This window comes from Hibiscus syriacus, unplaced genomic scaffold (assembly GCF_006381635.1).
Source record: "Hibiscus syriacus cultivar Baekdansim isolate YM2019G1 unplaced genomic scaffold, ASM638163v2 tig00110156_pilon, whole genome shotgun sequence".
NCBI classification, from domain to species: Eukaryota; Viridiplantae; Streptophyta; class Magnoliopsida; order Malvales; family Malvaceae; genus Hibiscus; species Hibiscus syriacus.
In genome coordinates this window covers 1,359,060-1,379,224 of record NW_024062606.1, presented here as the reverse complement: position 1 = coordinate 1,379,224, position 20,165 = coordinate 1,359,060, and the positions used below count along the sequence as shown (strand labels likewise).

At 34.0% G+C, this 20,165-nt stretch overlaps 4 protein-coding genes across 4 annotated transcripts; 2 read left to right on the top strand and 2 right to left on the bottom strand.

Moving 5' to 3' along the window:
* Nucleotides 1-359: 359 nt before the first annotated feature.
* LOC120215955 (putative ribonuclease H protein At1g65750) lies at nucleotides 360-1,094 on the top strand. Its single transcript, XM_039213482.1, has 2 exons — nucleotides 360-439; nucleotides 605-1,094. Exons 1-2 carry the CDS (start codon nucleotides 412-414, stop codon nucleotides 1,033-1,035), a joined length of 459 nt encoding a protein of 152 aa, XP_039069413.1. The 5' UTR covers nucleotides 360-411; the 3' UTR covers nucleotides 1,036-1,094.
* Nucleotides 1,095-8,088: 6,994 nt separating this feature from the next.
* On the bottom strand, nucleotides 8,089-10,431 carry LOC120215954 (DNAJ protein JJJ1 homolog). Its single transcript, XM_039213480.1, is given in 6 exon segments — nucleotides 8,089-8,190; nucleotides 8,223-8,286; nucleotides 8,399-8,457; nucleotides 8,736-9,377; nucleotides 9,380-10,153; nucleotides 10,155-10,431. Coding segments are annotated over 5 exon segments (1,740 nt in total). The 5' UTR covers nucleotides 10,365-10,431; the 3' UTR covers nucleotides 8,089-8,190; nucleotides 8,223-8,231.
* Nucleotides 10,432-11,615: 1,184 nt separating this feature from the next.
* On the top strand, nucleotides 11,616-12,453 carry LOC120215769 (chaperone protein DnaJ-like). The gene is made up of 3 exons (XM_039213341.1): nucleotides 11,616-11,815; nucleotides 11,883-12,165; nucleotides 12,349-12,453. The coding sequence occupies exons 1-3, from the start codon at nucleotides 11,616-11,618 to the stop codon at nucleotides 12,451-12,453; spliced, it is 588 nt and encodes a 195-aa protein (XP_039069272.1).
* A 5,112-nt stretch (nucleotides 12,454-17,565) lies between these two features.
* Nucleotides 17,566-19,551, bottom strand: LOC120215768 (uncharacterized mitochondrial carrier C1442.03-like). Its single transcript, XM_039213340.1, has 5 exons — nucleotides 19,365-19,551; nucleotides 18,652-18,863; nucleotides 18,309-18,370; nucleotides 18,162-18,207; nucleotides 17,566-17,652 (listed from the first exon to the last, which is right to left on the bottom strand). Exons 1-5 carry the CDS (start codon nucleotides 19,549-19,551, stop codon nucleotides 17,566-17,568), a joined length of 594 nt encoding a protein of 197 aa, XP_039069271.1.
* Between the last annotated feature and the right edge of the window lie 614 nt (nucleotides 19,552-20,165).

Sequence of the window (20,165 nt, the reverse complement as noted above, 5' to 3'; positions counted from 1 at the left end):
CTGATTATAACAAAATTTTAAGTTTAGGTGGGTTGAAACTAATTGAGAATTATATCTTGTATGTCTCTAACAGGTATCAGCGTATCATTCGATAAATGATCCTTCAGCTGCTTGTCATCCTCTGTGTATGTTGGGAGAAGGGAGAGAATTTGGATCTGAAGTTAAAGCCAAATTACACGAAGATGAAAAACCCTTCAAACGGAGAGAGCATGGCAAGGATGAATCTCAAATTGCTGGTTCAATGGTGAAAATTGAAGTTCAAGAGGTGGTAAATGATTGCACAGCTGCCTGTCCTTCTCTTTTGTTGAATACAAGTATAAAACTTGGAATGCAAATCAAAACCGAAGAACTGGGGCAATATTGCCTGGCAATACCGAGACATCATTATCTTCAGCACTTTTTGCTTCAAATATGGTGAGGTTGAGTGTAGCCGGGAGGTCTCTAGGGAAACCTGGTGCTGCTAGGGTTGCTGGACTGATTCGTGATGAATCAGGAAGGTGGATTGTTGGTTACAATCTTAACTTGGTAGTCTGCTATCTTCAGCACTTTTTGCTTCAAATATGGTGAGGTTGAGTGTAGCCGGGGTCTCTAGGGAAAACTGGTGCTGCTAGGGTTGCTGGACTGATTCGTGATGAATCAGGAAGGTGGATTGTTGGTTACAATCTTAACTTGGTAGTCTGCAATTCCTTAGCAGTGGATTTGTGCGCACTATATCAGGGAATCAAGTTTACTTGGGATAGAGGGTATAAAAAAGTTCGGGTTGAGTCCGACTCTGATGCTGCAGTGAGAAGTTTAAAGAAAGCCCCATCTCATCAGAATCCTAACCGAGCCCTCATCGAAAGCTGCCGTGTACTTATCAAAGGTGAGTGGGATTGCAAAGTGTACAACATCAGAAGGGAAGTGAATCTGTGCGCGGAATGGTTAGCTACTCATGCCGACGGCTGTCAACTCGGATTGTCCGTCATTAATTTACCACCGTTGGAGCTAATTCCACATTTGGAAGATGATTTTAAACGTGTTGGTCAGATTTGTTGATTCTCCATCTGCTAGTTTGCTTAAACCACAGGAGAATATACTGGCTCAGGTATAGGTCTAATACTTAGTATTCATTTGTAAAGCCACTGTAGGTGTTAACCAACGTTGTCTGTTTCCTACTAGCAACCATCATTTTGGGAAAGGTTCAAAACGACATCAACATTGTGATGCTTTATCATGTTTACCGGACGTATTAATCAGTACTTGGCATGATATTTTCATTTTTGATTTCCGTTCTATATATCCCACTATGTTGTTAAATTGATTTCTATTTTGGTATAATGACTAATCAAGTATTTTCATCCTCACTTCCTTTTAATGACATTTAACCTTCAATATAATATACAGTCGAATTGTTTTTAAAACAAATATTAAATAACATTTTAAATTTTAGAGTTAATTATTCCATTCATACACGAAGTATACCAAATCTTCAGTTTTATATATATTGTTTTAAAATTGTCAATTTCATATATATATTTTTACCATTAATAGGTTTACTCACTTCCGTCACGGGAAGTGACATGAAATCCTGTGACCACTGATAAAATGACGTATGACACTTAAAAAATATTTTTTTATATATTTTTTATATTTTTTAAAATAAAATAAAAAAGTGTAATATATAACACATGCTCAAATAGATGTAAGTCAAATAGTCAATAAAATAAAAAGTGTTGCACTTAATATATACTTACACCTAGGGCTGAGCAACGAAACCGAGGAAACCGAAAAACCGACACGAATCGAGTAAAACGGTTCGGTTCGGTTTAACGTTATACGGTTCGATTTTCGGTTCGGTTTAAATATCAAAATCATAGAATTCGGTTCGGTTCGGATTTTCCATATAGAACTCATTTGTTCCATATTAACCCGAATAAACAAATTGGTCCGGTTACCCAGTACCCACTTACCCGGTTACCCTTACCCATAAGCAGTAAGCCCAATTAAAGAAAATAAAGAAAACCCTAAAATAACAATATGTTCTTTTTCTCGACTCTCCAGCCATCAGCCCTTACCCAGCCGTTCTTGACTGAACTCTCCACTCTCCATTCTCCAGTGTTCACCATTTTCATTTCTGCAACGATTCGACAGAGCTTCAAGTCTTCAACTGCAACGATTTGACGAGCTTCATCTCCCTTTGTCTAGCATCTTGAACTGATTCGTAAGGTAAATATATTAAAATATTTTGTATGTTAATTTTGGGGTGTGAATTTAGGGGTTTTTTGTGGGTTTCAATGTTCATTGATGATTGCTTTTGTTTCATGAAATATATTATTTACATGTGGGTATGTGTTCTGTTGATCCTGTTTTGATGGTGGATGTCTGGATGGTATAGTGGGTTGTTCTCAGGTGATTTATAGATAGGACTAGGACTAGGTTGAGTCAAAGAGTGGTTGCTTTCGTAAATTAAACCTTTTTTTCAAGTTTCTTCTAAATTGAAGAAATTAGGAGATTTGTTGCATATTAGCTTTGAATTTCACGAATCAGTTCTTTTCTTCCTTTCTTTAATTTATCTCATTCAAAGCTTCGTTTAGATCTTTATTTTTCCCTTAAATTATTATAAATCATGTATGTTAATTCTTTTTAACTTTGTAATCAGCTCATAATTAGGGTTCTATTTCAAAGTTTGAACTTATACATATTTAAAGCTTGATGATTGATTTCTATCTGATTTGTAAGGAAAAACATTGAAAAAAAGAAGCAAAAATAGATGAAAAACCAACAGATACCTATTAGAGATGTTTACGAACAAATCAAAACAAGAAAGACAAGCAGGAGACTTCACCACTGTTGTTTCTGTTTTTCAGATGTGTCTTGTCTTTTCTTCTTCTTACAAACCAACTTCCTTTCTTTCCAATGGATTATATTATATCTTTCTATTTCTTGTTTCTGGGAATTATAATTATATATCAATCACTTGAATGTGGATGGAGATCCATGACGTACTAGGTTGAGTTATTCGAGTTATGCTTCTTCATGCTTAATATGTAGTGAGGTTAATGGTTTGTGTTGCTTTGATTGAGTTTAGCATGATGATGATTTTTGTGCGATGACATAATTCACGTTTTGATTCAACTTCCTCTTTTGCTTCAACTTTCACTTTCTTCAATCTTTTCTTGTCATTGTAAAATGTTTTTTCCCTTCAGAAAATAAAATCTTCATCATCTAGTGCTACCCTATGTTTCGCGCTGATGCTGAAACTCCTCGTGATACTCCAAATAATTCAAATGATGTTGTCAAAACTGATCAATCAGCTGCAGCTTCTTCAAGCATCCCATCGAATCTTCAGCAGCCTTTAAAGAGAACAGGAGGTAGGTTAGGTACCACAAGTTCTATAGTTTGGGAACATTTTACAAAATTACCTTGTGGTTGGAGATATTCCACAATGTAGCTGTAATTATTGTGGAAAACCCTTAAATGTCCAACTAAAAGTGGAACTAGTGTCATGCATAATCATATGAAAGTTGTCCTAAGTACCCATTAACAAGGTAGATGAAAAAAACATAATTTGTGTTTTAAATCAGAGGAGGTTGGGCAGCAAAGTTCTGGTTCAGTTATTTGGAAATTTGACCAAACACAATGTAGAAAATATGTGCTAGGATGATTATCATGGATGAATTGCCTTTAGAGTTGTTGAGCATGAGGGATTTCGAGATTTTTGCAATATGATGCAGCCTAGATTCCAAGTTCCGTCTAGGTTCACTATAACAAAGGATTGCATGGAAATTTACTTGGAGAAAAAGATAAACTTTTAAGTATTTTAAGAGTTTCAATCAAAGGGTTTCTCTCACTACTGACATATGGACTTCTAGGCAAAACCTTAGTTACTTGTGTCTCACTGTTCATTTTATTGATGATGAATGGAAATTACATAAACGAATCTTAAACTTTACACCCATTCCAAGTCATTCGGGTGATGTGATAGGGAAATGCATTGAAAAACACTTGCTTGAGGGGAATAGATAAGGTGCTCACAATCACAGTAGATAATGCTGCTCCAATGATGTTGCGATCAAGTATAAAAAAAAGGCTAAATAATTGGAAACATAGGATTTTAGGGAGGAGTGATTACATTCACATGAGGTGTTGTGCACATATTAAATCTAATTGTCAGAGAAGGTTTGAAAGATTTGGATGACTCGATTTTTAGAATTCGTTCAGCTGTTAGATATGTTAGGTCATCACCAGCTAGGATGCAAAGGTTTAAGTTGTGTGTTGAGCAAGAAAAAATTGAGAGCAAGGGTTTAGTTTGCTTGGATGTTGAAACTAGATGGAATTCGACATTTTTAATGCTAGATGCTGCTGTGAAATTCGAAACAGCCTTTGACAGGTTGGGAGAACAGGATTTTAAGTATAGAGATGAGCTTTCAAGTTCAAAAATGAAGGGTCTACCTATTGACTTAGATTGGGAGCATGCTCGTGCTTTATTGCCATTTTTAAGAGCTTTTTATGATGCTACATTGAAGCTGTCCGGTTCTTCATATGTTACTAGTAATTATTATTTTCATGTTGTGTTTGGCATTGGAATGAGAATTAATGATAAGCTAAACGATCCAAACTCAAGCATAAAACTTATGGCTTCAAATATGAGGGAAAAATATCACAAGTATTGGGGAATGTGAAAATCTTAATCCACTCTTATTCTATGATTTTAGATCCTAGACATAAGATGGATTATGTAATCTTTGTGATTGATGAAGTTTACGATGCTGAGAAAGCTGAACAGTTGAGTGAAATTGTAAAACAAACTTAAGTGAGTTGTTTGATCATTATAGTTTGTTAAGTGGTAAATCCCAAGAGGGATCAAGTGTTGCTTCTCAATCTAATGTCTCTAGGGTTGAAAATGATGAGCTGCTTGATTTGTTTGCTTATTCCAAGACCAAGTACAAAAGGAAGAGGGCTGAAAGTATGTTTAGTGAAGGAAAATCTGAACTTGAAAAGTATTTGGAGGACAAAGTAGAACTTGATGTTAAGAAATTTGATTTGCTTGATTTGGTGGAAGAACAAAAGTCAGACCTATCCCATAATTTCTGTAATGGCTCGAGATATTTTGGCAATTCCTGTAACTACAGTGGCTTCAGAATCTGCTTTCAACACTGGAGGTCGTGTTCTTGACTCATTTCGGAGTTCTTTAACTCCAAAAATTGTTGAGTGTCTCATTTGTGCTCAAAATTGGTTGAGAGCATCACCTGTAGCAATCCAAAAAGAGGAACAAATTGAAGAAATGGGAGAACATTGGTGTGGTAAGTAATAATTATGTAAACACTTGTAAATATATTTTCTAAACTCATTTCTATAAATATTCTTACTTCTAAATTTTTTGACTTTTAATAGGTTTCGAAGATTTAAGGCTAAATGAAACAATGATGACCATTGATGATTGATCGAAGATGAACACTTACAAAGGTAATTTCTATGATTTAATGTTATAAAACTTATGACATGATAATATTTGAAACCAAACCGATTGAAATTTCTATGATTTAATGTTACTGCAGCTTATGACATGATGATATTTAAATACTGTTTCTGTTTGTGATATTGAAATATTGTTTTGATAATATATTAAACATTAGTTTTAAATTTAAATATATTTCAATTCAAATGTAATTCTGATTTAAATTTTGTATGATAATCTTATCCGTATAATATAGAGAGATGATTGTTATAATGCTATTTATGTTTTACCTAATTACTTATATGGACTGTTATTGATTCGTTAATGTGTTGGTTTAGATTCTGGTCTGGGTGATGGAGAGCTTACTGTAAAGTTAAACTTGAAGGCTGAAAAGTTTTCCGCATCTGCAAATGAAAAGCTTGAGGATGTTGGTTGTTCTCTCATGCATGGATGATTATAGTTTCAAGTAACTTTTTATTTAACTTTGATAGTTGAATTACACTTTGATTTGGTTGTTTAATTTGTAGTGTGAACCGAACTGCGAACAATATGTGGATTATAGTTTTTGTATGGATTATATATGTGGAATGTGGATCATCCATAGCAATTTTTGTATGGATTATATATGTGTTTACTAGGATTATATATGTGGATTATATGTGTTTTCAACATCTGTAAGGTAATTTTTTTTTGAATTTATAGTTTTTTTCATTGAAAATTAAAGCAGGCAATGATTTTTTCCAATTATGTCGAATACTGTTTTCGGTTTATGAAAACCCGAATTACCGAACCGAACTGAAAAAACCGGTTTCGGGTTTTTCGGTTTTTTAACCATTCGGTTTCGGTTTCGGTTTAAATTTTGAAAAACCGTTTAATTCGGTTCGGTTCAATTTTTGGTAAAAAACCGAACCGAATCGAACCGAATACACCCCTACTTACACCAGTGTAAGTACGTATATCTTCCAAAAAGTGTAATACTTAACACATAGTTACATCGGTGTAAGTATGTACATCTCTAAAAAAATGTAACACTCAACACATACTTACAGCGGTGTAAGTATGTGCATCTTTCAATATAATTATAAATTTTTTTTTAAATAAAGGGGAAATAGTTTTATTTTTTAAATAATAATAATATTTAAAGTGTCATGTATCATTTTATTAGTGACCATAGGATTCCATGTCACTTTTCGTGACGGAAATGAGTGAACCTGTGAATGACAGAAAACATTATATATGAAACATAAAATTTCAAACATTATGTATGAAACTGGAAATTTAATATAAATCATATATATGAATGAGATAATTAACTAAATTTTATAATAGAATAATCGTTACTATTCACAATTAGTTTATGTATTTATTTTGCTAACATTATATAATGTCTCATATACCACATTAATAAATTAAATTAAAATCTATAAAATATTTAAAAAGAATTAACATGAAACATACAATCATAATCTACCTAACCTATAGTACCAAGTTTCCATCTCGGAAGCATTCTTGACCAAAGAAAATCTCGTGATGCAAAAAATCATCAAGAACGTTCATCGCATCTGAACGTGATTAACCTTCACGACATTTACGAAGATCAATCTGATGTTCACTTAGTATTGGAACACTATTTCAACGATGAGTTGTTTAAACGAATCGTCATGAAAATGAGATACTCAAAGGTCGGCGTAGTGATAGCAAATCGCGTAGATCACATTGGTTAATGGTGATTCATAAGGATCTTGAATCTGAAAATTGTTTGTTCTTGAGCAAAAACAAAGAAGATCATAGATTTTAGATTGAATTCAGTGGGTGAATTCATGGATTCAATTATCGAGTCGTTTTAGTCTATTGATTATGTTTCACCAGAGACGATTTCTCAAGAGAAAATCTTTACATGAATACTCTCTCATTTATTTTTGAACTTGTGGTGTTATTGTCATTGAAAGTGAGAAATCTTTCATTATTTTTAAAACGCAACACAAGTCATTGAAAGAAAACAAATAGAACAATGAAATAGAGATACAAGGAGGAGATGAATAACAATTAGATTGGGAAAAACCTATTAAAGATGGGTAAATTGAAATATTATCCATACACTAATTTGAATTAAAAAACTAATAATTAGTATTTTGTCTAATATAAGGGTTAAAATAAAAATAAGACCATTTTACTAACGGACCACATCATCAAACTAACAACATTCAACGTACAAGTGACCAAAACTTAATGTCTTGGACCAAAACTTAATAAAACGATAACGCAGGTGACCAAACTTTAATAAAACGATAACGTAAATGACTAAAACTAGTGTTTTTTTTTTAAATTTAGTGAGCAAAAGTGTACATATAAAAAAATGACCAAAACATAATCCACGTATTATTTACATGAAAATGTAATTTTAATTTTATATATTTATCGTGCCACGTCAGCAAACTATTAAAGATTTAACAATCATTAACCTTCAATGACCACGTCTTAATTAAAACAAAACGAGAGTGACCAAATATTATGTTTTTTGAATTTAGTGAAGAAAAATTTATAAAACTGAAACAAAAGTAACTACTTATGTAGTTCACTCTTAATAAAATGCAAAATCTCATTTCTATCTTCTAAAAGTTGGCAAGAGTAAAAGAAATACCAAAAATTGAAAAAAAAAAAATCCAAAATAATGTCACTTGAGCTCGGTAGAATAAGTTCTTGAGCCGTTGCTGTAGCACATATACAGTGTTAGAATGAAGGATCATTTTATATATGTTACTAAATATTGATAGGGAAGACCTTAATGTTATCATCAGAATTTCAACGAAGCATGACCGCTGTCACCCAAATGCTTGTGTAATTTATTCCTGCCATGTTCACAATATGATTAGATTGTAGCATCAAAGGTGATGCAAATGCTTCAATCTTACTACATTTTTTTTGAAAAAGAATGGCAATCAGAATAGAATATCTACATACTTTGATTGAAATTCTTCTCCACATGTCTCACATACATTGCCGGAATGCTTTGCCGTTGCCTGCATGTTAATGTGTATTAAAAGAGTTCTACAACCAGTACTCATCAAAACCTAAGGTATTTATGGCAGTAATGCATGCATGATACCGATTATTCAAACTAGTCAATCAACTAAGAACCTTTTGAGTGTATTCAAGCATGTAAAGAAGCAAGCAATTATGTAGTTCCTTGTATTCTAACCATGTACTACATATGAACATGCAAGCACACATTATATATATGGAGGTAAGTAGGTATCATTTCATCAAAAGAAATAACAATGAAAATGAAAATGCATACCTTTGCTTTCTTTCCTTTGGATGATTTATTCGATTTAGTATTGAGTTCTTTCTTTGTATTCCCTTTTCTATCAAGAGGTTGCTTTGAAATATTGGCATTGTTCCCTAATTTATCATCCTTTTCACCATTACTGCTCTCGTCCTCTACAGGCTGCTTATCCACATGCAGAGAATCACTTACATTAGCTTCTTCATTCTTGCTTTCAGCTTCATTTATGTCGCTCTTCATGGCATCACTGCTATTCTTCTTACCCTTATCTTTCTTCCCTGTTCTGTTTCTTCTCCTGTTTTTCCGTCTACCATATTCCATATATTCTTCCTCGTCGGTTTCATCCTTGACATGGAGTCCAGTCTGCGAAACCATACCCTCGCTGTTGAAAGAAACATTTTTCTTATCTTTCCGCCTGGACAGCATTGCTTCAAGAACACTAATTTCTTCAGCATGATCGTTATCACTATCGATTTCAACACCCTCTTCACCCCCTTGGTTAACATCAAAAAACCTGTCATCCTCCTCGCTTAGATTACCAACTCCATTCTCCCCTTCCTCCTCCCCTTCCTCTTCGACCTTTAGACTCTCCCTAAACCTCTCCTCCATGTCCGGTTCCACCTCCAAATCCCCTTCCTCTTCTTCCTCGCCGATATAAACGACTCCCTCAACTCCGCCACTTTCTCCTTATGCTTCTTCGACTGCTCGTGATTCTTCCATTGCTTCTCACTCTTGAACTTCTTGCTGCACGCCACGCAGTAAAACTCTTCCTTGTCTATCCCTTTCTCCTCCATCTCATCCCAATCATCCAAGTCTTCCACATCAACTTTCACCCATTCTGGCCCCTCGTACGCCTTGATTCTTTCCAACCTCTCCTTCTCCAACTTCTTCTTCCTCTCCCTCTCCTCCTCTTTCTTCCTTTCCATCTCCTCCTTCCTCTTCACTCCCATATCGATAACCCTCTTATCCCTCTTCTTTACGAACTCCGCCAGCCCTCTAACCGTCTCATTATACTCCCTTTTCGCCTTCTTCCGCAACTTCTTATTCTCTTCCTCCATAACCCGCCGCGATTTTCGGTTCGGTCCGGCCATAACATCATACTCATCAACCCAAACAAAATCCATAACAGTCGAAAACCCCAACCAATAGTTATAAAAAGCCGTAACCTGAGTGTACGGGCTCTCTAAATTCCCCATCAAAGGAGCTTCTTTTACAATATCCAGCCGTAACCCTAGCTTCCTAGCGAAGTTAATTTCATTGGCGTAAATCTTAGAGAACAGTTCGGAATAAACCTTGTAGAAGCCCCGACCCTTGTCGGAGTAACCCGAATAGATGGTGTTGGAGAAGAAGGAGAAGAGGTCGGGGATGGGGGAGTTAGAGGTGTCGTTGCGATCGGCGAAGAGGATTTGGGAACGGTGAGAGTCGTACCAGGGAGCGTTCTTTGGGATCGGAAAGAACTTCGTAGGCGTGGACGAGCTCTTGGAATTGGGCGGTGGCTTCCTCCTGAGAAACGCCGGATTGAACGAGCTTGTCGGGGTGGCGTTGTAGGGCGAGCTTCTTGTAGGCGGATCGAATTTCGTCTTGGGAGCAGTCGAGGGATAGGCCTAAAACCTCGTATAGACAACGCTTCTCGGCCGCCATTAGAGGATCAGAGATTGAACCCACAAATGCCTCCTCTGTTTGGATTATTATGTTGTAATAGGTCGCACAGATGTGGGTTGTGGCTTTCAATCCCTTCTTACAATCTATATAATGCATTTCCTAAATTTGTTTAGGTTAAACTACTTCAATGGTCATTAATGTTTGGGTAAGTTTTTGTTTTCACCACTGATGTTTCAAAAGTTACAAATCAGTAACTACCGTTATTGTTTGTTACAAATTGGTCACTCTCCGTTAACAGGCGTGACGGAAAATACATGTGGCCTGTTAACAGCAGTTAACCTGCTTACCTGGATGGTATAATTACACAAATAGTCTATGTTATTTATATATTCTTTCAATTTGATTCTAGTTTTAATAAATTAAAATATATTTATTTTTAATTCTTATAAATAATGATATATTTTTCAAAAAATAAATTCAAAAATTTAAAATTAGTTATAAAATAAAAAAAAATTAAGTTCTTAGTTGTGTGCATTATTCTTTCAATTTGGTACTCTAGTTCATTTAGTTTTTAGTGAACGACCGTACCATGCATTATTCTTCAGTTATGTAGTCTGTTGCTTCTGAATCTGTTTTAGTTAATTCAAAAGTTTGGTACTCGAGCTCATTAACCGATCTTCCTGCTCTCTTTTCCTTGGATAAAAGGCATTTTGCGCAATGTGTTTGATTCCAACTCTGGTGTATGCTTCTTTTGGAAGTTCGAATTACCTTCCTATGTGTTTATACCATTTTAGCGAATAGATTCCTTGACAAAGAGTTATTAGAATTTGGACAATATCATTAGCACTTTCTATTTGTATTTGTTACTTTCAATGAAACCACTTTTTGATCACCTTTTATATGCAGTATTATTTTCAAATATGTAAAGTTCGAAGCAAATGACCTTCATGCACATTTTTGTCGGTTACGGGTCTTTTGAACGTATGGAGTTTGATTAATCTCAAGTTGGTGCTTTTGGTTTTTTTTTTTGTACTTATCAGTCAAGTTGCAATCCGACAAAATTTCGTTTTTATTATTTTCTTTTTCTACTGAAAGAGTTTCTTATCTTGGGTTAAACAACTCTTGGTGTTTTTCGCAATTAATTGTTGCCTTATGATGCATGTAAAACCTTAGATTTAGTTTTTTTAACGTTAGAATCTGTTCTGATATTGTACTCGATGACAAATCAGATATCGAAGAAAGAAATAGCAGGCAGTCAGCGGCAGGCAAAGAGGCACCGGCATGACTAAAATGGATTGTAACAAAGACGAGGCCATCAGAGCTAAAGAGCTTGCTGAGAAAAAACTTGCGGAGATGGATGTTGTTGGTGCCAAAAGATTTGCTTTGAAAGCTCAAAACTTGTATCCCGAGCTTGATGGTCTTCCCCAATTGCTTGCAACTCTTGATGTGTACATATCTGCAGATAAAAAGATCAATGGAGAAGTTGACTGGTACATGGTGCTTGCTGTTCAACCATGAACCATTTGCTGATGAGGATACAATTCGAAAACATTACAGGAAGTTGGCTCTTGTTCTTCATCCCGACAAAAATAAATCTGTAGGTGCGGATGGGGCTTTCAAAATTTTATCGCAAGCTTGGAATTTGCTGTCTGATAAAGCGAAGAGAATCGCTTATGACCAGAAACAGAACTTGAGGGGCAGTTATACTAATGTTTCGCATGGGAAATCATCGTCATCAGTAACAACCAGTCCTAATGGTTTCCATAAGTTCTCTGATGAGAAGATTTCAAACACCAGTGGTTGGAACGATGCTACTTATTCCTCGCCTGCTCCTCGCACAGTGAGAAATGACACCTTTTGGACAACTTGAAATTCTTGTAAGATGCATTTCGAGTACTCTAGGGTTTACATCAATGTAAATCTTCCTTGTATCAACTGGCGTACACACTTTTTTGCTGTTGAGACACCAACCCCTGCTATAAATGCCAGTAGTAAGTATGCTCTATTTTCTGACTTCATGCAGCAACAAAAGTTCCGCCAAGCTCATAATGCTGACACGCGAGATTTTCTAGTATATCTACAAAAATTACTCAGAAAGGTTGCAACATCCTCAATATCGGGTTATTGACCAAATTGTAAAATTTCAGAATTTGGTGATTAAAGTGAAAAAGTTGAATAGTTCAATGATTTATTGGAAAGTATTTCATGAAGGGTTGTTAGTAATTATTAAAACAATCAAAGGGCAAATGAGTCATTTAACAAGGAAATAATTAAATAATGGTTAGTGGGTATTATAATACCCATGTGAATCACAGTTGATGAGATAAGTTTCCAGAGACTTATCTTCTTCATGTTCTTCTTCTCCCAAACGTGAAGCACCCAAGCCCAAGGTAAGTTTGATTTCTTTTGGTTAATCCTTCAAATTCAAGCATGTTTTTGATTTATGAAGCTTTAGGAAAGATGATGGAGATGAAAAAGGTTATAAAAACTCAAAGATTTGTAAGTTATAAAGGATTAAAGATAAGAAGTGGATAAGTGAAATTTTGAATACGAGTATTTAAATAAATTTGGAGGTTGAATTTGATTTTTCATAGGTGTGAATAAGAAGTTATAAGTGTTAAATCAAAGTTTGGATAACATGGAAAATTTGGTATGATTATTGATTTCCATATGAAAGATGGAATTTTAAGGTTAAAGGTGTATTGAATGGGTAGAAATTAGTTTAAGTATATGTGCTTGAGTTAAGAATAGAAAAAGGAATGAAAAATTAAGAATTTTAATGAAAAGTTGTGAAATTTTCGGGTGAAACCAGATTATTATTGACATGTGCGTCGATGCACTAAGACCAAATTTGAAGGTGCATTGATGCATTAAGGGGTGTGTCGATGCATTAAGGGGTGCATCGATGCATGGGAATTTCGAACTTAATTGGGTACCGATGCACCCATAGTGCATCGATACACTCCTAAAGGAAATTAGGAATATGAGTTATTAAATTCGTTTAAATTAATAGCATCGAAGTATAAAGTTTAGGCTTCTGATAATCGTCTTGAAAATTATATTTATGTAGATACAGAGCCTAAACGAATTCTGGAACAATCGAAGGATTATGATTTATTCAAAACAAGAAGGCTAAGGTGAGTGCAATTTAAATCGTACTTATGTTATAGAATGAACATTGGCTTGCGATGAGCCAATGACGGAGTTACTATGGTAAAAAGTAACTTCTAAAATATTATGTGATTCTTATATGTGCATGAATACATGAAAATATGATATAAGATATGTATATGTGATCTAGGTGAATGCATGTATGTATGATCAATTATATGACTATGAGCTATGTGTGATGATAAGTATATGATCATAAGTGACAAGATATATGTGATATATGTTATACGATATGATTTATGTGATTACATGCAAAGTGATAATAACTATGTGACATATGAATATGAAATAAGCTATGTGATAAGAAGATATGGGTTTATGTGATATAAAAGTGTATATGTGAAATAACATGATAGGTGATAAAACTGTGAGCCTATATGAATATGTGATATGAATGTGATATATGTGATGTATGTGAAGCATATGAGAACAAGAGATGACAATGATTTACATGTCATATGAACACAAGAAAAGTGTTATAAGATAAATGACATATGATTATGAAATCATATGAAAAGTGAAATGTGCATATGAATATGTGAATGTTATAAATGATAATGCCCATGTTATGTGATATGAGAGGTAGTGGTATAGTTTTCATGCCAAGAGTCGAGGGTTTACCTATGTTCTACGGAACATATGGACAAAATTACCTATGTCTTTCGGGACATATGAACAGTATACCTATGTTCTAAAGAACATATGGACAATTTACCTAGGTTCTTCAGGACCTATGGATAGTTGCCGAGGTTCTGTATGACCTTTGGATAGGTCATTCGGGACATTTATACGAGCTGTAGTGACAACATAGTAGTGCACAACCTCAATGTACTCACATACCTTAAGTTCTCAATAGTATACATGAGCTTTAAAGATAATAAATAACTTGATATGATACTATGTGTGCTCTGTTGTGAAATGACATGGATGCCCGATGGTGAGTATAGAAAGGTTCAATATATGCTTACACGATATAAAGAAATTAGTGATAGTAATATAAGTATCGATAAGCATGTTAATGATGATATATGTGCATGTATACATTTTGTTATATTAAATGTTTTATGGTTTTCATTATATGTTTATATGCCTCACTAAGTCGTAGACTTAGCGTGTGATTGTTTCACACGTAGGTTTCGAGAAGAATAAAGAGCAATGTGGAGCAAGACAGGTCAGTTGCTTCTTACCGAAAATCAGATTAGAAAAGAATTTGGAATAATATGTATTTTGGATAGTGAAAGTAGTTGGCATGTAATTAATGTTTTAAATGGTATATGCTCTGACAAGTTTTGTAATGTTTTAAACGTATAAATGTAAATGGTAAATGTATAGTACTGTTCATGATATTGTTCACAGTACTGTTCATACCGTATAGTATTGTTCATAAATATGTTTTTGCCACTAATTTTTATAATGAAGCATAATTTAATAGTATTTATTTATTGTATTTTCTTAATATAAGTTCAAATGTTTTTATATTTTGTAATAATATTGTTTTAAAAAGTCAATGTGACATCTCAGACTCGTATCCGAGTCGGGTACGGGTTGGTGTGTTACAAAGGCGGATTCCCTAGATCAGGAAGTAATATAAATGTGTCTTCACCATCTTCTTTCACCAATGAAGCTAATGGTGTTACACATTCTACCAGTGAAACATTAAAGAGTGCACACAACAAATCACTGACTGATATTACGAAAGGCAAAAACTTGCAGATGAAATGTCATCATTCTCAGAAAATCGATGCAGGTTTAGTTATTGGGCCCTCGGCTTCCGTTTCTAGTTTTGCGACAAAGATTTAATGACAAATTAAATTATAAGATGTTAATTTTTTGTTTTTATAACTAATTTTAAATTTTTGTTTTCCTTTTTTTTAAATATATCATTATTTATAAGAATTACAAATAAATATATTTTAATTTATTAAAATTAGGATCAAATTGAAAGAATATATAAATAACATGAACTATTTGTGTAATTATACCATCCAAGTAAGCCTGTTAACTATTGTTAACAGGCCACGTGTGTTTTCCGTCACGCTTGTTAACATTGAGTGACCAATTTGTAACAAACGATAACTGTAGTGATCGATTTATAACTTTTGAAACATCAGTGGTGAAAATGAAAACTTACCTAAACATTAATGACCATTGGAGTAGTTTATCATTTTTTATTAAACTAAGTTCATTATAAAGTAAAGTAATGAATATTTTAAATATTTTTCATCATTTGACACCATTTGACGATGAATGTTCAATTACTCTAAGATCATTATAAAATAAAATAATATATGTTCTAAATATTCTCAATCATTTGCTAGTGAAAAGTTTAATCACTCAGTAATAGTTACTGGTGCTTAAACCTGTAACCTCTAGATACAACAATTCCTTTAACCACTATCATATATATATATATAAATAATAAGGCAGAATAAGAGTACAAACTAACCGATTTAATGATGAAGAAGTCTTGAAGTCTTAAAATTCAAATACGACACATATTAAAATATTAATATTTATTGTCATATGATTGACATTTTTTAAATATATACTACTTCATATATATCTTAAATTTATAACATAAGTTAGTACAACACCAAAATATAAACTCTAGTCTCACTCAAATGCAAACTCTAGTTTGATTTAAATTTGTATATAGTTGATTTAATGTAATTATATTCATAAAATCTTATTTCTAATAGAATATTTATAGATTTTAAATTTTAATTAAATTATATATAAAAATAAATATAATTATTTTTTGGTCGTAATACGTTAACATCAAATAATGCTATATCAAATATTGATAATAGTATTTATAGTTTACAAAAATTAATTATAATTAATATTCACGTATTATATTACACTTCTCATTATATGTAGTTTTGAAATTTACCTTTACTTTTTTGTTAAGCTATTATAAAATATTTTAATCGTATGATATTTTGAGATTGTTACATGAAAAGTACTATCTATTTATTAAATATATTTTATCATTTAATTATAATATATTATATATAATGAATTACTAACTGTTCGTTCATAATATTTCTTAGTTATTGACTCTACAAATATATTTGTTTAAACCTATAACCTCGATAAAGAATAATGCTTCATTCTACTACTGATACCACATAATGAATTTATTATAATTAAATTTAAATAAATCTAATTTTAATTTGAGGTGAACCGGGTACCACAAATCGAAAAACCACCTGGCCAAGGCCCGGCTGCTGGTCAGGTACAGTGTTAATAACTCCAATGGCTTCAAAAACATGAAGCAAAATCTGACAAAACCCTATGCTATCACCGTTGAATGAAAATTCAAGCTACCTCTTAGAAAGAAGATTTCGGTTTCTCGGTTGACAAGCTTCTGCTTCTTGCACTGTCATTCTCCAGTTTTTCGTTGAATTGAACTCGTAGGAATTCGAGAGCCATGAAGGTTAGAGCCAAGGCTGGAATATACCATGTGATCCGGGGGGACACTTCGCCGGAACATTCCTTTCGGGCCTTCGGTTTTCCAGATCTTACTCATTGCATCCAGCCAGCCATTGTAACTGTTAAACATTTAGCATATAGCGCCAAGGTGGGCATGTTAAACATTACCACAAAAAGGGGGGAGCATGAAACATGGTAATGTTGTGCATGCAAAAAATTTAAGTGACCGAGATGCCGAAAAAAGGGTGAGCATGCTTAATACATGTGGTAATTTTGGTTAGATAATCCAAGTTTGATGACAACTAAAGGTTTGCTCTTTGCTAAAAACCTATGAATGCAAATGAAATTTCCGATGTTCGAGACAATTTTATGTCCAGAACTATAGATCATTAATAGCAATGCGACAGTTTCAATACCTGCGGATGATCCCTGCACTTGTAATCTTGTTTTTATTATATCCAAGGGAGTGGTAAGGTATGCACTAAACCCTGCACATTTTAATTAGAGTATTAACAGTCTCTCGGGTCACGGTAAATTCTGCATTCAATCATTAAAAAGTGAAATAAAAACTGCATGAGATGAGCTGAAGCAGAAGCAAGGTAAATACCACCAGCCAATCCTCCTAATGAAGTCCCTAGAAAGTACTATCAACATGGAAATTAGGAGCCGATATTTGTCTCCCTTTCTGTGTCAAATCTTTCAGGGCTTCGTAGAACATAACCTGCACCGATGGTTCATTAAATCTGTTTAATGTTGAATCAAAGATGCAAGTAGAGTGTACAAAAGCTGTGGATACTTTCAAAGGAATTTCGTGATTAAAATGATAGTGGTTCGGCATATGTGTACGAGAAAAGGGAAAAATGATATCAGTAGTCAGTTCTCCCTTGATTGAGGCATGGAACTAATCAATCAACTGATTCAATTTATGCATATAGAAACACATACGTATGAATGCCAAAAAGTTAAAAGCAATCTTAATGTCGAGCTCATTTTCCATTCATGGAGAACGAATGTGATGGCGTGGAGAGAGAAAAGCACTGACGAAGGAATGCTAGATATGGTACATGCAATGTTTTGATGATCATTTTCCTCACCTATTGATCATAAGATATTATTGAACTGAACTCAAGTTAAAAATGGCTATTAAAAACAAAAATGTAACAGCAAGGAAACTAAGAATAAACACAGACACCGTATGCAACTAAATCTAAAATAATTTACATTACGTACCATAAGGCCAGCAAATGGCACATCCCTTGCAAGTGTAGAGCCATACCTGAAAAGGTACAAAGAAGAATGAAAATCATCAATAATCCGAAAGTTTAGAATACTCCAGATTTCAGAAAAAAACTATCTTAAATATAAGGTTAAAAGAACATTCTGCATGGATCCAATCCTGAAGACCTGTAGCACTTACGAACACATACTGTTAGATGCCCCTACATGCCGAACAACAAAAAATGAAAAAGAATAAGCGAGAGATGATATAACGAAATTGCACTCAGGCCATCTAAAATGAGGTTGTATCAAATTCCCAAAACGGTAGAAACATTCAAATCAGAAGTGTCAGATACAAGATATTAAGCATCTGTGTATATGCCGTTCAGGATGTATATGATCATATGTGGATGGAGTTAGACAACATAATTGTTGCATGCGGAAATCCAAGTATTTGTTTATCTAACGGTAAATATAATATGCAAAGAAGGGAAATATTTACCCAGCATATAAATCCCCTTAGTCCTTGCTCTTTCCATATTGAACATCCAGCTTGGAACATTCCAGTGTAATAACCATACATTTGTGTTCCGGAATTCATTCGCATTTGGTCTTTCATGATAGCAGAATTCCAAGAATTTCCTGAGCCTTGAATCTGCATACGTTGCTTAATCACTTCACATGGAACATAAACAGAAGAACCAAGTGTATCACCTGAAAATCACAGAATTACAAGACAGAAATCAGAGCTCATTTGTGCATTTCAATTGCTGATTAAAACATAAAACATAAAAGCATTCTTCTCTGCAATGCTTTATCCATACAAATATAAAGCAACTATAATTGAATCAGCCAGTATTTACGTCTTCAGCGCATGAGAAACAAGCATCATCTACCTGATTGAAAGGACTATGTGGACATAAAATTTTACCAAAATGGAAAATTTAAAAATATGGGGAGAAAAGAAAATACGAAACATCATATACCATTTACATCGGTAGAAAAAAAAGATATTTTTATGGCGCACAAAGAGATAAATATTGATCACTGAAACAAAAACAGAGCAGAGTGCACTTCATTGTCAAAGTTGGACCAAATCAAGAAGGGGCATCCCAAAAGTGAAGTAAATGCAAATCGCTCCGTAGTTGTAACTAGAATGCAAGCAAATTCAATGGAACAATTTTAGTAAAAGATATAATTTCCAGAACAGCTTACCAACAGCTCCAGCTATGAAATGTGCCCAGTGGCCCCCAAGGTTAGGATGCGACTTCTCAATCCATTTTTTAGTGGACTCTATGAAACCAAAGTATGTTGCTCCAGTTGCGAGAGATCCAGTAATTCCAGGAGCTATACCCCTATAGAAGCCTACAAATATGATCAGTCTGGACAAGCTGCCTAACATGGTGGATGTGTAACACATTATTAAAGAAGGAAGCCAATAAGCAAATTCCAAAATATGCTACATAGGGTACATGTGCAAATCGGAAATGTAGGAACATTGCAAAACATAAAAAAAAACAGGATACCATCAATGGTCAGCTGTCAGACCATGGATATTAACAAGGTTATTTCTCAAAATGACTCTTGGATGTGGAGGGGAATTGTTAATAACTTCATGAAGGATGATACCATTGGAGGTTGTCTTAGATCTCATGCAAAGATACAAATTGGGAATGGGAAATCTATATCCTTTTGGTGTGATACATGGCTTGGGGAGTTTCCTTTGAAATTTCTTTTTCAATAATTTTTGCCCTTTCTACTAATAAAACGGGTAATGTTGCAGACTTTGGGAGTTTTGATTCAACCGGATGGGAATGGTGTGTGAAGACTAGGAGGAATCTAGTGATTGGGAGTGGAGCAGCTGGTAGAGCTGTTGGATAGGCTGAAAATGTTAAACTTATTGAGTCATTGGATGATGGGTTGTTGTGGAATGGGTTGAATGTGGGGGCTGTTTCTGTTAAGCTTGCAGGAAAGCTCTTTATAATTTTAATGATGAATCTTATTTGGAGTAACTGT

Coding starts and splice junctions, on each gene's coding strand:
- LOC120215768 (XM_039213340.1), bottom strand. CDS start 19,551: ATGTTAGGCAGCTTGTCCAGACTGATCATATTTGTAGGCTTCTATAGG. Junction 18,208..18,308: donor GGATTGGATCCATGCAGAAT/GTTCTTTTAACC, acceptor GTACCTTTTCAG/GTATGGCTCTACACTTGCAA. Junction 17,653..18,161: donor TGCCATTTGCTGGCCTTATG/GTACGTAATGTA, acceptor CCATCGGTGCAG/GTTATGTTCTACGAAGCCCT.
- LOC120215955 (XM_039213482.1), top strand. CDS start 412: ATGGTGAGGTTGAGTGTAGCCGGGAGGT. Junction 440..604: donor GTTGAGTGTAGCCGGGAGGT/CTCTAGGGAAAC, acceptor GGAAAACTGGTG/CTGCTAGGGTTGCTGGACTG.
- LOC120215769 (XM_039213341.1), top strand. CDS start 11,616: ATGGATTGTAACAAAGACGAGGCCATCAGAGCTAAAGAGCTTGCTGAG. Junction 11,816..11,882: donor ATCAATGGAGAAGTTGACTG/GTACATGGTGCT, acceptor AAAACATTACAG/GAAGTTGGCTCTTGTTCTTC. Junction 12,166..12,348: donor CCTCGCCTGCTCCTCGCACA/GTGAGAAATGAC, acceptor GACTTCATGCAG/CAACAAAAGTTCCGCCAAGC.